General features: G+C 46.9%; 1 protein-coding gene across 1 annotated transcript; it reads right to left on the bottom strand.

Moving 5' to 3' along the window:
* Positions 1 to 1580: 1580 nt before the first annotated feature.
* UBE2V1 (ubiquitin conjugating enzyme E2 V1) lies at positions 1581 to 13009 on the bottom strand. The gene is made up of 4 exons (XM_005524878.3): positions 12939 to 13009; positions 4111 to 4259; positions 2052 to 2177; positions 1581 to 1759 (listed from the first exon to the last, which is right to left on the bottom strand). The coding sequence occupies exons 1-4, from the start codon at positions 12958 to 12960 to the stop codon at positions 1613 to 1615; spliced, it is 444 nt and encodes a 147-aa protein (XP_005524935.1). The 5' UTR covers positions 12961 to 13009; the 3' UTR covers positions 1581 to 1612.
* Between the last annotated feature and the right edge of the window lie 816 nt (positions 13010 to 13825).

The following is a 13825-nucleotide window of genomic DNA, read 5'->3' as shown; positions in this document are numbered from 1 at the left end:
AAGGCTGCTTATGGAATACTGTTATGTTAAACTTTCAGTACAGAGGATGTTAAATCCTTACAACTAATATTTTCCTCAGAAGTTAATGGAAACATCAATTGTTCATTGACTTGACAGCTGCTGCTTTAAAATGTGTTTATTTTTACTCTTTTCTTTTTTCCTTATTTTTTCTTCTTTTTTTTTTTTTTTTTTTTTACACAAACACTGAATTTTTCATAAAACTTAGGACACACTAAGTTGGTTTCCAGTAAGCTTGCATCCACATTGCAGCAGTTAGTGGTCCGGAACAGTAAACCAGAAAAGGCAGTGATTTGCCAGGATGCAAAGCCAATCAAGGTCCTTAATCTGCTGTGCCACCACTTCCCCAAAATCTTCACTGGAGCCCCTTCTAAGACTTACAGAACCCTAATCAAAGCTACCACCCGGGTTTGATTTGTCTGTGGTTGTCGCATCTTTTGAAGGGGAAAACGCAAGTGCAACATTTTGTTAATTAACATTCTTGGGTCAACCCAAAGCACCAAAACACAGCGATTTGAGGGTACCTGGAGTGTGCTCAGAATCCCTACGTGCAGAGACTCCCCCGCTGAAGTTTGGCAGCAGAAGGTTTGGGCAATCCTGGTAAATTACTGCTCTTTTCCCCACGTCAAAGCCTATCTAAGAGCACGGCCGTGGCCAGCTTGGCGGTGTGGCAGCAGTGCTGGAGGGAAGGGAAAACCCAAGTTTGCCAGCAGAACAGATACTCTTGTTTCCCAGGCTGGTGAAGATTAAATTTGTTGCAAGACCAAAATGATAAGCAGGAGGGAACAGGTCAAGTTATTGCCCCAACGCTCACCCCTGGGCCAGGGGTGAGAAGAGTCACCAAGAGGGGCAAAAAGAAAGCAGCACCCCCACTAAAAAGAGGGGAAGAGGGAAGAGATTAAAAGAACCCTGAATCCCTCACCCAAAGCTCCCATCACTGGTGAGGGGGACCAGGAAGAGAAATACAATCTATGCCTTGGCCAAAGGAAAGAATAAAAGCTTGCCCCAGATTATCGGGGCATTTAAAAAAATAATAAAAACCCCAAAACAACCACAGTCACATTCAGCCTTTACTAGAGTGAGCACAAAGGGAGGGATGACTGAGGTTAGCACACATCCCCAGTAGTAGTCCATACAGCCCAGTGTAGCACTGGAAGCAAAAACCTTTGTGTCTACTCTAATAAATAGCCCTGAGCTTCGACTCTATTGCAAAAGACAGAGAAAGAAAAAAATAACCCAGGCCAGACACACAGCAAGGTGATTGTGGGATGGATCCTTTCACAGTTAAGTTGGATGTGCCACACTGGTCTTGACAGTAATAAATTTAAATAGACTTTTCCTGATACCAGAAGTTCAGCTATGTGGACAGTGGTTACACGACAGGATTATTTGTTATAGCACAACTTATATTTCAAATGAAAAAAAAAAAAAAAATTAGTATCATTTACAGTATCTCAAGAAAAACTTCCTTTGAATGGGAACCTCCTTTCCAGTATTTTGAGGTCTACAAGATGCATCTAGAAAATTTACTACTGTGGAAAATGAAGACAGCTTAAATTGAATAAGGGGGGCATGTTGTTTTGTTTTTTTTTAATTAATTGCTGTAACATTGTCCTTCAGGTGGCTGAGGAAGTTTCATATTTTCTTTAGACATCATTAGACGCCGAAGCTCTTGCAGAACAACTTTGATACTATAAGAATTCTGCCATTTTGCTAGGACTGATATGGCTCTGGGGTCCACCTAAAACAGAAAAAAAGATCATTCCTGTCAGAATTGGTGCACTGGGTACACTTAAACTCCTCCCCACCCCAAAATAAAGATCCCACATGAAATCTGAGTGGGAGAAATCAAAAGCAAGTGTTTTCCTAAAAGCATAATAAATCTTCACTTGTCCTCCCCTCTACCCCTCTTCCTTCTCCAACAAACAGCACCACAAGCAATGAGTAGCTAAGCAAGTTACAAGTATAAACAAAACATTGAAGGTGCACAAAAAACCACCAACATTAAAATGAATAAAAGAAAAAAAACTTACCACTCCATTAGAACTATTTACTCCATTCATATTAATTTTTGTTACAAATCTTACAAATGGAGGTGCTTCTGGATACTTAGGCCCACATTCTATTTTAAGGCTGTATATTCTGTTTTCATAAATTGTCTGAGGGGAAAAGAAAGGGGGAAACAATTACAGAAAACAAACACAGGCAGTTCAATAAGCATTTGGTTAAAGCAGTGGACACTTTAGGAACAAGGGAAAAAGCGTGGCAGCCATGTAGACACTATGCTGGCTACCTGGTTTTAGTTCATCTTATAATATTCAGAGTATCAGATGTTTCTCCAGGGTAATAAATTCTGCTGGCCTTTGTGCGTGGAGCAGGCAGTGGGAAGCACAGAACATGTGCAGATCAAGCTGAAGCTCTGGCAGTGCTGCTGGTTTGAACAGTCTGTGTCAACAAGGGGACATCACACACAGCCTGCAAAGGACACCCCTGCAGGACAACTCGGGGCAGCAGCACACTGGGAACTCCAGCTCTGCACAGCTGCTCGTTTTTCTCACTGGGATCCAGCAAAACATCCTCCCACCTGCTACAAGTGTGACTGCCTTCCACCCAGAGGGAAACAGCACTTAGCTTTTACCAGCCAGTATTTCCACATCCTACTGAGAACCAAAATGGTAATAACTGAACATGAGCAGTGTTAACAGGAGGACAGCAAACAAGAATGGCTGCAAGTCATTATCTCAATACAGTCTGCTGCCTTCAAGCAAGAAGCTCATGACACTTCCAGCAAGAAGATCTAGATTCCTAGATGTGTCAGAAAAACAGGAGAGGCAGAGCTGACTCCTCTGCTGTGACAGTCCTGTAGCCTTGGTTTGCAGCACAAGAACTGCAAACTTCATTCACTGTTGGCAAGGCTGCACATTCCAGTTTGCACATTTCAATTCCTATTTAATTTTCTAAATTAGATTTCAAGGTTGTTTAAATTTTCCATAAAGCCTATGCACACAGTGAGCTTTCTCCACAGCCTTAATGCAGGCTCATTAGCACTCTCCTAATGTTCTAAAATCAAATGCTGTTCTAGAAAACAATTTGGGTACATCATAAACAAATGAAATGCTCGTGACTGGGGAGAGATTAGCAAAGGCAGACAACAAGTAAACAACACTTCTGGGTGAGACAGAAAACACTGCATGTATAATGCCTTCATAATTCATATTCTTGTACAACCTCACTGTATGTCAGAAACAGCAACTGACAGAATGGGAACAGAGAGCAGGAACATGATTAAAGGTCTGTGAAGGTTTTCATATAATGACCCCTGGAATTACTGAGAAATGATACTGAGGGCAGATGTAGACGACATCTGCTATTGCAGGAAGGAGAACTGGCTACTTGAACTCCATCAAAGGACATTAAGGAAACAGAACAGTGAAACTGGAGACAACAGACAAGTTCTGGTTTTAGAACACATGCACACATTCAACACACAAGCCCTCAAGTTCACTACTAGAGTGCAAACCCCAAGGTTTAGTAGGGCTGGGGGGAAAAGACAACACAATACTCCCACAAAGACCAGCTGCATTTTAAGATGCTGCTTTGGAAGAGGACGTTCAGAGAAGAGACTGAAATCACTAAAATTTGAGTTTCCTCAGACAACTGAAATTCTGCAAGATCTCCTCAGTACTGCTGCAATAGACAGCAGCCCATAAACTGAAGAGGAACAGCAGAAAAAACAGCACAGAGCATCCCCTGGCACCTGCAGCAGCTCCATTTGTAGCCTCACTAGCTGAGGGACTTTAAACCTTGCTGGATTCAAGGGTACAGGTTGTTAGAATTCTGAGATTTCAAAAGTTATGTCTTACTGAATCTGCAAATATAAAGCAGACAAGTAACACCAAAATGCTTCAAATTACAAGCATAAAGCCATATAGATATATGAAACCCATTATTATAAAGAACTTCAACATAAATCACTTCCTAAAGTGTTTTTTCACTTGTTTGCCTTTTGTTTATTTTCTACTTCAGTGATTAGGCTAAGAGAAGGGGGAAAAAATGTAATAGTATTATTTTAGTATTTAAGTGGACACTTACTCTTGGAGGTCCAATAATCATTCCTGTCCATCTTGTAAGTGTCATATCTTCATCATCTTCAAGGCCCCAACTAACTGTTCCATCTCCTACTCCCTTCTGACCCTCTTCAAGTTCTTCCAAAAGACGAAAATTACGAGGAACTTTTACTCCTGAAACAATTAGAAAAATATTTTCAATTGAGAAATCTAGTAAAGGAAAAAAAAGCTAAAGTAATTTCCCTGATACTTTTGGTCATTCTACAGATCATGTTTTAGGCAAAACCATGAAAATACCACTTTTTGAATGACAATATTTCAACATTTCAAAAACGGTATTCCCATATTTAGCTTAGATTTTACAATCAAAATCAAGGTATCCCCAAATAAACATTCTAAAAGGCTGACAGGCCACATGTTATGGCAGGCAGTAAAATGAAAGGAAAGCTCTTACCTCAAAGGTACACCCAGTATTATGGAGCTCTAATTAGCACTTGTCTATATGATTTATAGTACAAAAATTTAGAAGTTTCAACAAAATGACATTATGAGAGGCTTGACAACAGTCAACTCGGAGCTTTAGAAATACCTTTCAAAGCAAATAAAACTCTTTCATAGCATTAGTAGGTTAATCTGAAGTTAATTGAAGTGGGCTTTGTCAGCAGCAATAGCATCCTTTGTACTTGTGGCCTCCACCACCAAGGAATTTCAGCACTTTGTAATTGTTGGCATTTGTCCTCAAAAAATCAAAACAGAGAGATTTCCTTCTCCCCCCTGCATTAATGGAAAACAATGGCATAAGAGCTTAGGTGACACAGCCCCCAGGTCTGTGGTGAAGGAGGATCTGAACTGAGGCCACAGTGGGTTTCACTGCTCCTCAAGGCATCTGCAGCCCAGGCATCACAGAGCAGAACTGCAGGGCTGGCTCCTGTCAGAAGCTGCTGGGAGCTCCCCCCGTGTGGCAGAGCCAACCCTGGGCAGCTCTAGGACAGACCCAGTGCTGGCCATGGCCCAGCCCACCAGCACTGCCAGGATAAAGTGCTTGGGAAGGGACAGAGTTACTGCACAGGAGCTGCAGGAGAGAGGAGGGAGAATGTGCCAGAGGAACAGCTGTGCAGACACCAAGGTCAGTGAAGGATGGGCAGAGATGCCCCTGCAGCCTGTGGAGGCCTCTGGGGAAGCAGAGATCCACCTGCAGCACATGGAGCACTCCTTGGCCATGGGCAAAATACAGAGGATCCAGTAGTTAAAAACCCTCCTCTAAATAATGGAAACTAAGGAAGGTAAATGGCAGAGATGATTTTGCTGCACAATCAAGTGTCCAAATTTCATTCACTACAAAGCCTGCATCAAAGAAACCAAACCAAGAAATGACTAAGGAAAGTAGTTTGTTGGCCAGTTGGATATACATCTAACGTGATCATACCCCAGAACGTCCTGGGCAGCAGGATTCAGTCACAGCTGCAGCAGCAGCACAGGAACTCAGATCCAGCAGAGTGCTGCCAGCAGACACCAGACCTGTCCTGGCAGAACCAAAGCTCCCATCTGGGGCTGCTGAGCACAGCTCCCTGCCAAATCTCCTCCCAGCCAGACCGAGCCGTTTCCACGGCTGCTGAGCAACACAAATCCTTGGCTGTGAAAGGAAATGAGTCAGCTGGGGCTGCTAAAGCCATTGCCATGAGACTGCCCAAGCCCCAGATCCTGGGTGGCAACAGGACCTCCTGGGCATCACTGTCACATCCTCTGCATGACAAACTCCAGCATTTACTCTCCCACAAAATCCTTAAATGATGAAGTGTATATCCTACGTGCCTCAGACACAAGAGGGTTCAAGTCTGCAAGTCACACCTGAGCCATGACAGACGAGTCATCCTGTTTTTAATTCCATTCCAAACACCCTCCATGCTTCAGCTTGGGGAGGCAGAGCAGCCCAGCTCTAACAGCTGAGAGCTGGGGAACAGGAGACAGGGAGCATGAGTTGAAGGACAAGGTGCAGCCTTTGCTTGCACACACCCCACCTATTTCCCTATTTTTGCTGCAGAGGATGCACGGGAGAGCTGTTGATGGGGAATGACTCACAGCTAAGCTGCTGCCTGGGCTCCAGCCCTGCCTGCTGGTGTCCTGAGGAAAAAAGGGCCAAGGGACAAGGGCAAAGAGAAGGTCCTTCTGGAGGGGGCCCAGCAGCTCTTTCCCAGGGATGGCAGGGGATGCCACAGAGGAAACCCTGTGGCTGTTATCAGATCCCCAGCCTGAGCAGCCATCAGCAGGAGCCAGTGGAAGACCCACCTGGAATGAGTTACACAAATGCCAAAAAATGCTCTCACTTCCAGTCCACAACATCAGTGCTTAACAATCATCATCTCTGTCTCTGTGCCTCGCTACTTAATACCATCACTTCATAGTTATCAGTGGTGCAAAGACAATTTACTGGGATTTACTTAGACCAAACTAAATAACCCAGAAGGAATCAGCTTTATGGCAGACACAGGCCCCACACCAAAGAAGAAAACAAAAAATATTGCCCGTCCACCCTTCCTCTGAGCATCCACTCTGAGTGATCTCTGTGAGCATCACACCCTGCTCACTGAGCCAAGCAGGCATCTCTAAGTGAGTGTGTAATTAAAAATTACATCATCACAAACATATTCGAGCAGGCCACAACCAAGACTGAAAGGCAGCCTCAGCTCTGACATTTGCTACCCAGAGCTGGGCTTGGCTTTACAACCTTACGGGAAGAGAAGGCAACTTAATTGCTGAGCTCTCCCCAGATACAGCTGCTCTGATTCAGCATGAATCCAGCATGAATCAGAGCCATAAAAGAGTCACACAGGATTTGAGTTCTTTGGCAAGGGTGAGGTCTCCAGAGAGCTGGCGAGTCATTGAGCACTGACTCCTGTCACACGGAAATCTTGAACAGGAATGAGTGTTCACTCCTTGGGAGCACTGCAGGGGCATCATGGCAAGGGGATGCCCAAAGGGAAGGACACAGATTTGAGTTTTATGCGCTTCACAGAAAATAAAATGATCATGGGAGATAGCTGGTAACTTTACCAGAGATGACCCTGTCATCAACATTTCTGCTTTCTAAACATGTTCTACCCCTATTCTTAAGCTCAGGGTGTAACATCAAGGACCACCACCTCAGCTACCACAGAAGGTGGCAGTTCAGCTTCCTCCCTGACACATCCTCAGGAAATTTATTCAATAGAATCCCACATATTAATCTAAAAGATTATGCCCATATGACCATAAATGGTTTCTATAAATAAACTTAAGCAAGGCAGAATAAAGACCAGATTCGTCCTTCTGGTCAGTCTGGAAAGATGCACAAGGCCATTAAGCCAATCCCATCTCCTCCTCATTTGCAAGGGCCTGGAGCACTCATGGTCTGCTACCACATCCTGCTGGGATCCCAACCTCAGGAGCCACATGAATGTTATCACTTGTGATCACACACAAACACATCACCATCGGGTTTGCTGTCCACCAAGATTCCTAGAAAGTGGCCAGATCTGTCGCAGGCATACACAGTATTTGCACAGCATGGCAGCTGCAGGGTCAGGAGATGTCCTGTGGCCCTGGCAGCACCAGGAGTCCCTGGTGTTCCCTCCTCCCACCCCCCAATAAATACCTTCTAAAACCCTCTCAGTGCAGCAATGGAGACTTCCATGGCAGTAACCAAACCAACCTGTTTTTCTAAGAGCCCTTCATTTAACACAAGAAAGCCTAAATAAAGTGAGAGGCAATTAAAAAGTAATCAGCTTGTCCAAAGTACTTTCAGTTATGCATTTTAATTTAGCCTTCACTATGGTTCAAGATGACTCTCAAATAGCAGCTTTATTTGAAACACAAATATAGTAATATCTCAGTAACTGCTTCACTTGCAGCTTGCCTAACCTCACAGAAATACTCCCAGAAATGGAACTGCAAACATATTTCAGAGCAAAAGGAGATATCCGCTATTAATCACAACAGTAAACCGGTGAAACCTAAATTGTAACTGTATTGACTAGGTGAGCTCTCCAGTGACAGGTTTGAACAATCCTTCTCAAAGTACACCTCTCAGAAATGTATATTTGTGAAGCCTCAACCCCGCACACGAGTTCACACGTACAAAATGTTAAGGAAATAATTTATGGCAACCAAAGAGGAGAACTGAACCACAGACTGTACTTCATGGAGCTCAGAGCTGCAGTTAAGCTGGGTGACCTCATGACATCCTCTTCAGCCTTCAACCAAATCAGGACCTTCTGTTTTCCTTGTCAGAAACTTCTCTGGCACCTCACAACCCAGCTGCTCACAAACCAATCAGCTGCAAGGCAGAGCCAGCACACTGAAATGGAGACAAAAGGAATCTGACCTGGTCAGAATCTCACTAAAGGAAGAACAGAATTATCCTGAAAGACAGTTAAAGGTCAGCGTGGACTTTTTAAGACCTTAAAGCACTCTCAGATTTACCTTTTAATACAGCACTACTAAAGATACAGATATGTGACTGAATGTGTCTTGCAACAACTTTAAGAGTGATCTTACCAGGCTGAGATTTTTCTCATCTTACTCACAGACTACACCTTTCCATCTCCATTTTCCTCAGTTAAGTAGCTGAAGCAATTTCACATCCAGACACCTTGTGAAGCTGAGAACAGCACTGTGAAATCAGGCAGGCCATGTGCCTTTGGGGGCAGATCCTCTCCTCCAATCCTTCTGATCAGTGGCAGTAGAACAAAAAATACACCTTTCAAAAACATCAATAACATGTTTATCTTTCCTTTCTAAAGTGAGAGAGAATGACGAGCATTTCTCTTCAGGACTAAAGTGCAGGCACAGGGCACAGCACATCTCAGCAAAGCACCCAGAAAATGGGGCTCCAAGGAAAGGAACTGTCTGTTACTGAAGGTTTTTTCACATCTTAACTGGTAACAAACAACTTATCAAATTGGCCTTTCTGGACAATTTAAACTCTGCTTTCTATACTAGTTCCTGATTTACAGTAACTCAAGTGAGCTGAAATCCAACAGCTTTAAATACTTCTGTTGCTCAATACATTAAAGTGCTTTCTGTTGCTTGTTTCTGTGTATTTGATATTCAGCCTTAATTACATCCTTTCCAGTCTGTGTTTCATGTCTTTGCATTGACTGCAGATAATGAATTGGACAGCTTATCCTTGCAGCACTGAGACTGTAAAAAATACACAAGCCATTCCTTGTCACAATGGTGTATAAAGTTGCTGAAGTGATGGAATACTTAAAACCAAGTAAAAGGCTTTCAGCAGTTGTCACACAAGCTTTCAGGAGACAGGAACTTTGGATTTCTTGCATTGTCTTTACAGTCACAATTTCCACTCTGATGATGCAGGCAGGTACTGAGATATTTTGCAGACACAAAAATAACTTCCTGTGCACTTCAACAATCTGAAGTGTTTTCTGCTCTGTGCAAGTTTCAGCACTGGTTCTACCTTTCAATGCTTTAGGCAGGTTCCTTGGAAAGATATCACTAAAACATCAGCCTGAGGGCCCAGGTGAAGGCACAGGCCCAGCTCACACTCAGGGAGATGAGGAACAAACCTCCAGTAACTGCAGCTCCGCTTGCAGGAGTTGAACAGCACCCCCACAAGCTGAAAATTCCAGCTTTCACACCCTCACCACATCTGTCAGTGTTACACCTGCCAGGATCCTTACCTGTCTATGCATCTGATACACTAATTAGTACTGTTCTCAGCCAGAATGATGCTCTTCAAACATATTATGTAATTTATATAATTGAAGCTGAAAATATTCAATTCAGCATCATCTGGTAGGAGTGCTGAACTATTTACCTTTCTATTCAGTCTACTGCATCCTTCTATTACAATAGACAAAGCCCTGCAGTCAGCTCCTCTGGCACTAATTCACATGCTCTCACAGTCCATATCATTTTAGAACACAAAACTTCTCTTGCATCTTCTCTTTGATTACTTTTCCTCTACCCTTGAATCCTTTACTCACAGTCCCAGAGAGCCCTTGGTGCTGGCAATGTTTCCTCTGAGATAAGGATGACTGCTGTCACTCCAAGGAGCCATCGTGGGGCACTTGCAAGGCTGTATTGGGCCACATTCACATTGCACATCTCCTGGGCCTTTCACAAGCATCCCTTGGAGTTCACAGGGATGGTACACGGCCCCAAACAGTTAGAAACAGACACTTTTAACACACTGTACCAACCCCAATGTGTGCTCTTCTCTATTAGGAGCATTAAGCCACATGTGCCAGCACTGTCACAGCCATACACCAAATGACTGGTTCTTCTGCAGTTCCTCACCTTCCTCAGCCTTGGAAAAACTTAAATCTGGGCAAACCATTTTACTATTCAGCACTTCCAGGCTGTTTGTGAACACAGTGCCTCACAGCTCCATTAAACTGAACTGTCAGAGAAAAGTGGGTTAAGTGAGGTCATTAAACCTTTCCCAGGGTGAAAGTTAGAGAAACACAATCCCTCAGGCCAGCATGGCTGGGTTTTCACTCATTTTAAAATGTGAATCTGCAGAACAGCAGTGTGCTGCACGGTCTATAGTGTTACTGCAGCCCAGCAAGTGCAGGAACCTGTGAGGGAGCCTTGGATTCCTGCTAGATCACCTCTGGTAGTTGAGCACTCCTGCAGCACAGCTCAGTCTGAAGGATGGCCACACACAGAGCAGAGTCCCCTAGGAACAGCCTTATTAAAATCATTAAAGTCAACCCTTTATTTTTATTCATACAGTAATGGGGTGTGTGGGAAACCCACACCATCAGCAACACAGGCTTCCCCTCTCTCAGTGGTTCAGATGGACTTCACATCCAGCATTCCTTCCAGGCCAATGGTTGGGTTTTTCCCCTTCTTAATAATTTCTACCTTCTCAATAGATACAAATATCTAATCTATCTACCTGTCTAATTGCCAGGACCAGACCTAGGACTTTTTTAAGTTACAGGGACATTTGTAACCACTCCTTCCTCTGGGTCAGTACCTGCTTTTGGAGACAAATGAGCAGTTTTCAATACGTGTTTAGGCTCCATTGCTAAACCACGAGTTCAAGATATCACACATACTCATGTTTTACAGACAAACACGAGCATTAAGATTCCACAAAACAAGTTTTAGCAAACTGTGATTCCCAGAAGAGTGAAGGCAGCACTGAGGCACTTTGCCAAGGCTCCAGGGAGGGCTCAGCAGTGGAGAGCGAGGAGGTGTCACCTCCAGCCCCTGCCTGTGCCAGGCTGTGCCTCCACCGCAGTGCCACTGCCAGCACCTGGGCACCGGGCTGCCCTTGCCACCAGCACAGCAAAATCTCTGTCCTTTCTCAACACTCCAGAATGCTGGGAGTTCCAGCTAAAACTGCCAGGATGAATTTTGGGTTTACTGCAGATGTGCAGTGCTCCTGCAGCACTGTCTGTAAGTCTCCCCTGGAGCAGCTCAAGATCCGTGTGCCCACACTCACACAGGACCCTGAGGGCCCAGCTCCCAGCCCTGGGACACAGCTGGCACAAAGCCAGGGACAGCAGGACACAACGTGGCCAGCAGCTGCCAGGTAACAACAGCCTGTCCCAAAGGCCGTGCTGGGGCTGTCACTGCAGCCCAGCCTCACCATGAGCACCTAACAATTCACTCACACAGCTGCACTGGCTCGGAAAGGAAAGTATTTGCCTTGTTCTTCCAGCCAAACACAAAATGCAAAGTCAGCAGCTTGAAAGGATCAGGGAGAACGCAGAGCAGGCAGGAGAACCTGACAGAACAGGGGAAGAAGGGTCCCTTCTTCCAAGCTACAGCTTTTGTGTCTTTAGTCAACACCTCGACATGTTCAAACACAGCCCTGCAACACAATTCTCAGGACAGCAACCACTGCACTTTAAAAGTGTTTTTATTAACTTGATTAATATGAATTATGTGCATTGTGATGGTTATTCTTAAAATCTGAGTGGTCATTGACAGAGAACCATCTGTAAAAAAGAACTCCAAAATACTTCTATTATATCCCCATCAGTCACATTCTGGTGAGCACACAGTCAAACTTCAGAGGGTGCAATTTGAAAACAAGTACTGCATGTGAAACCCTCCATGGACTTAGGAAAACAGGAAAATGAAACTGCCTCAACAGAAGTGACTCTGATTTACTCAATCTGTGGAAGTTCATTAGAAGATGTCAACAGAAAAAAACCTCACTCCAAATCTAGTTGCAGTATTTTTGTTTAATGTGTAATGATAAACGCAAAGGGAGAGTGTGTGTAACTACTTAAAGCTGGTGCGGAGCAGGTTTGAAAGGAATAAAGAATTCCCTGTCTGGTTGGAGCACACGGAGGGTCTCAGCGCTCCCAAAGCGGCCGATTTCCCTCACCCACCGCCAGCCACAGCTCGGGGACCACCGAGAGGAGAGCACGGGGGTCAGCCCCGGCCGCACGGAACCGGCCAGGAGAGAAAGCGCCTGAAGGGCGGCCCGGGCTGGGGGCCCCGGCCCCGCCAAGAGCTGTGGGCCCGCCCGGGGCCCCGGCCCAGCGCCCGGCCCGGTTCCGGCGTGCCGGGAGCCGCGGCCGCAGGGCCCGAGCGGCCCCGCTCGCTCCGGACCCGCACCGGGGCCGCTGCCACCGCCAAGCCTCGGCGGCCCCCGGGGAGGCGCGGGCGGGCCCGCCGGGACCCGCGGACGGGAGCGGGGACGGCTCCGGCTCCACCCCCGCCCCACCGGGCCCCGCTCGGGCCGCGTTGCCGCCTCGTCCCCCCCGGCCGCGGCCACCCCTCCGCCGGGCGCCTCCCGCCCCGCCGACCTCGGGCGCGGCCCCGCGGGTGCCCCGGGGCGAGGCGGGCCCCGCACGGGCCCGCCGCCCGGCCCGGCCCGGCCCCGCTCACCCGCGCCCGTGGTCGCCGCCATCTTGCGCCGCCGCCGCCGGCCCCGCCCCCGCCTGACGTCACCGCAACGCGGGAACTGCAGCCTCGGGCGCGGTGCGGACGGGCGCGCTAAGGGGAGCTCGCGGCGGGGCGGGGCTCGCGGGGAGCTCTGTGGTGCACGCGCGGCGCTCCGGCAGCTCCGCGGCGCGGGCGGGCGTTATCGGTGCATCCCCGGACACCGGCCCGGGGCTCCGGGACACCGGCGCCATCTCGGCCGTGTAGCAGCCCTAACGCTCCGGCCCAGCTTCCCCCAAACCGCTCCGCTTCGTGCATAATACAAAAAAAAAAAAAAAAAAAATCAAAGAAATAGGAAGGCAATGAGTTCCGCTTCACTTTGCAACGCATGCTCCAAAATGAGCCCCAGAACATCCTATGAAAATATCCAGAAACAATTAGGAAGCGAAACGTTCGGACACCCACGGCAGCTTAAGCCTCTCTGCAATGAGCTCTCAGACTGAGCTTTGAGCAGCGACAGGAGCCATCAGCTGCTCTTGGAGCTGCTGTAAAACACCAACGCTGCTCTCACTGCTCGCCTTTTAATTCCCCTGCTGGCACCGCGCTGAGGCCGGGCGGCTGAGGGCAGCGGGGAAAGCAGCAGGAGGAAAAGAAAGGCTACAGGAACAGGCAGCAGGAATGGGCAGGACAAAGCAGCAAGGAAAGAGAAGGCAGAAGGCAGCTAGATGGCACAAGAGCCCAGCTCAGCCGGCTGGGACCGGCCCAGCGTGGGGAGCAGAGCTGGAGATCATCCCTGGGATACACACAGGGAATCACCCCTGGGATACACACAGGGAATCACCCCTGGGATACACACAGGGAATCACCCCTGGGATACACACAGGGAATCATCC

The sequence above is a fragment of the Pseudopodoces humilis genome, chromosome 19, assembly GCF_049639895.1.
Source record: "Pseudopodoces humilis isolate 2021_Gansu_Grassland_sample_001 chromosome 19, ASM4963989v1, whole genome shotgun sequence".
Classification (NCBI taxonomy): Eukaryota; Metazoa; Chordata; class Aves; order Passeriformes; family Paridae; genus Pseudopodoces; species Pseudopodoces humilis.
The sequence above is the reverse complement of the archived record's forward strand: the minus strand, read 5'-3'. Positions and strand labels throughout refer to the sequence as shown.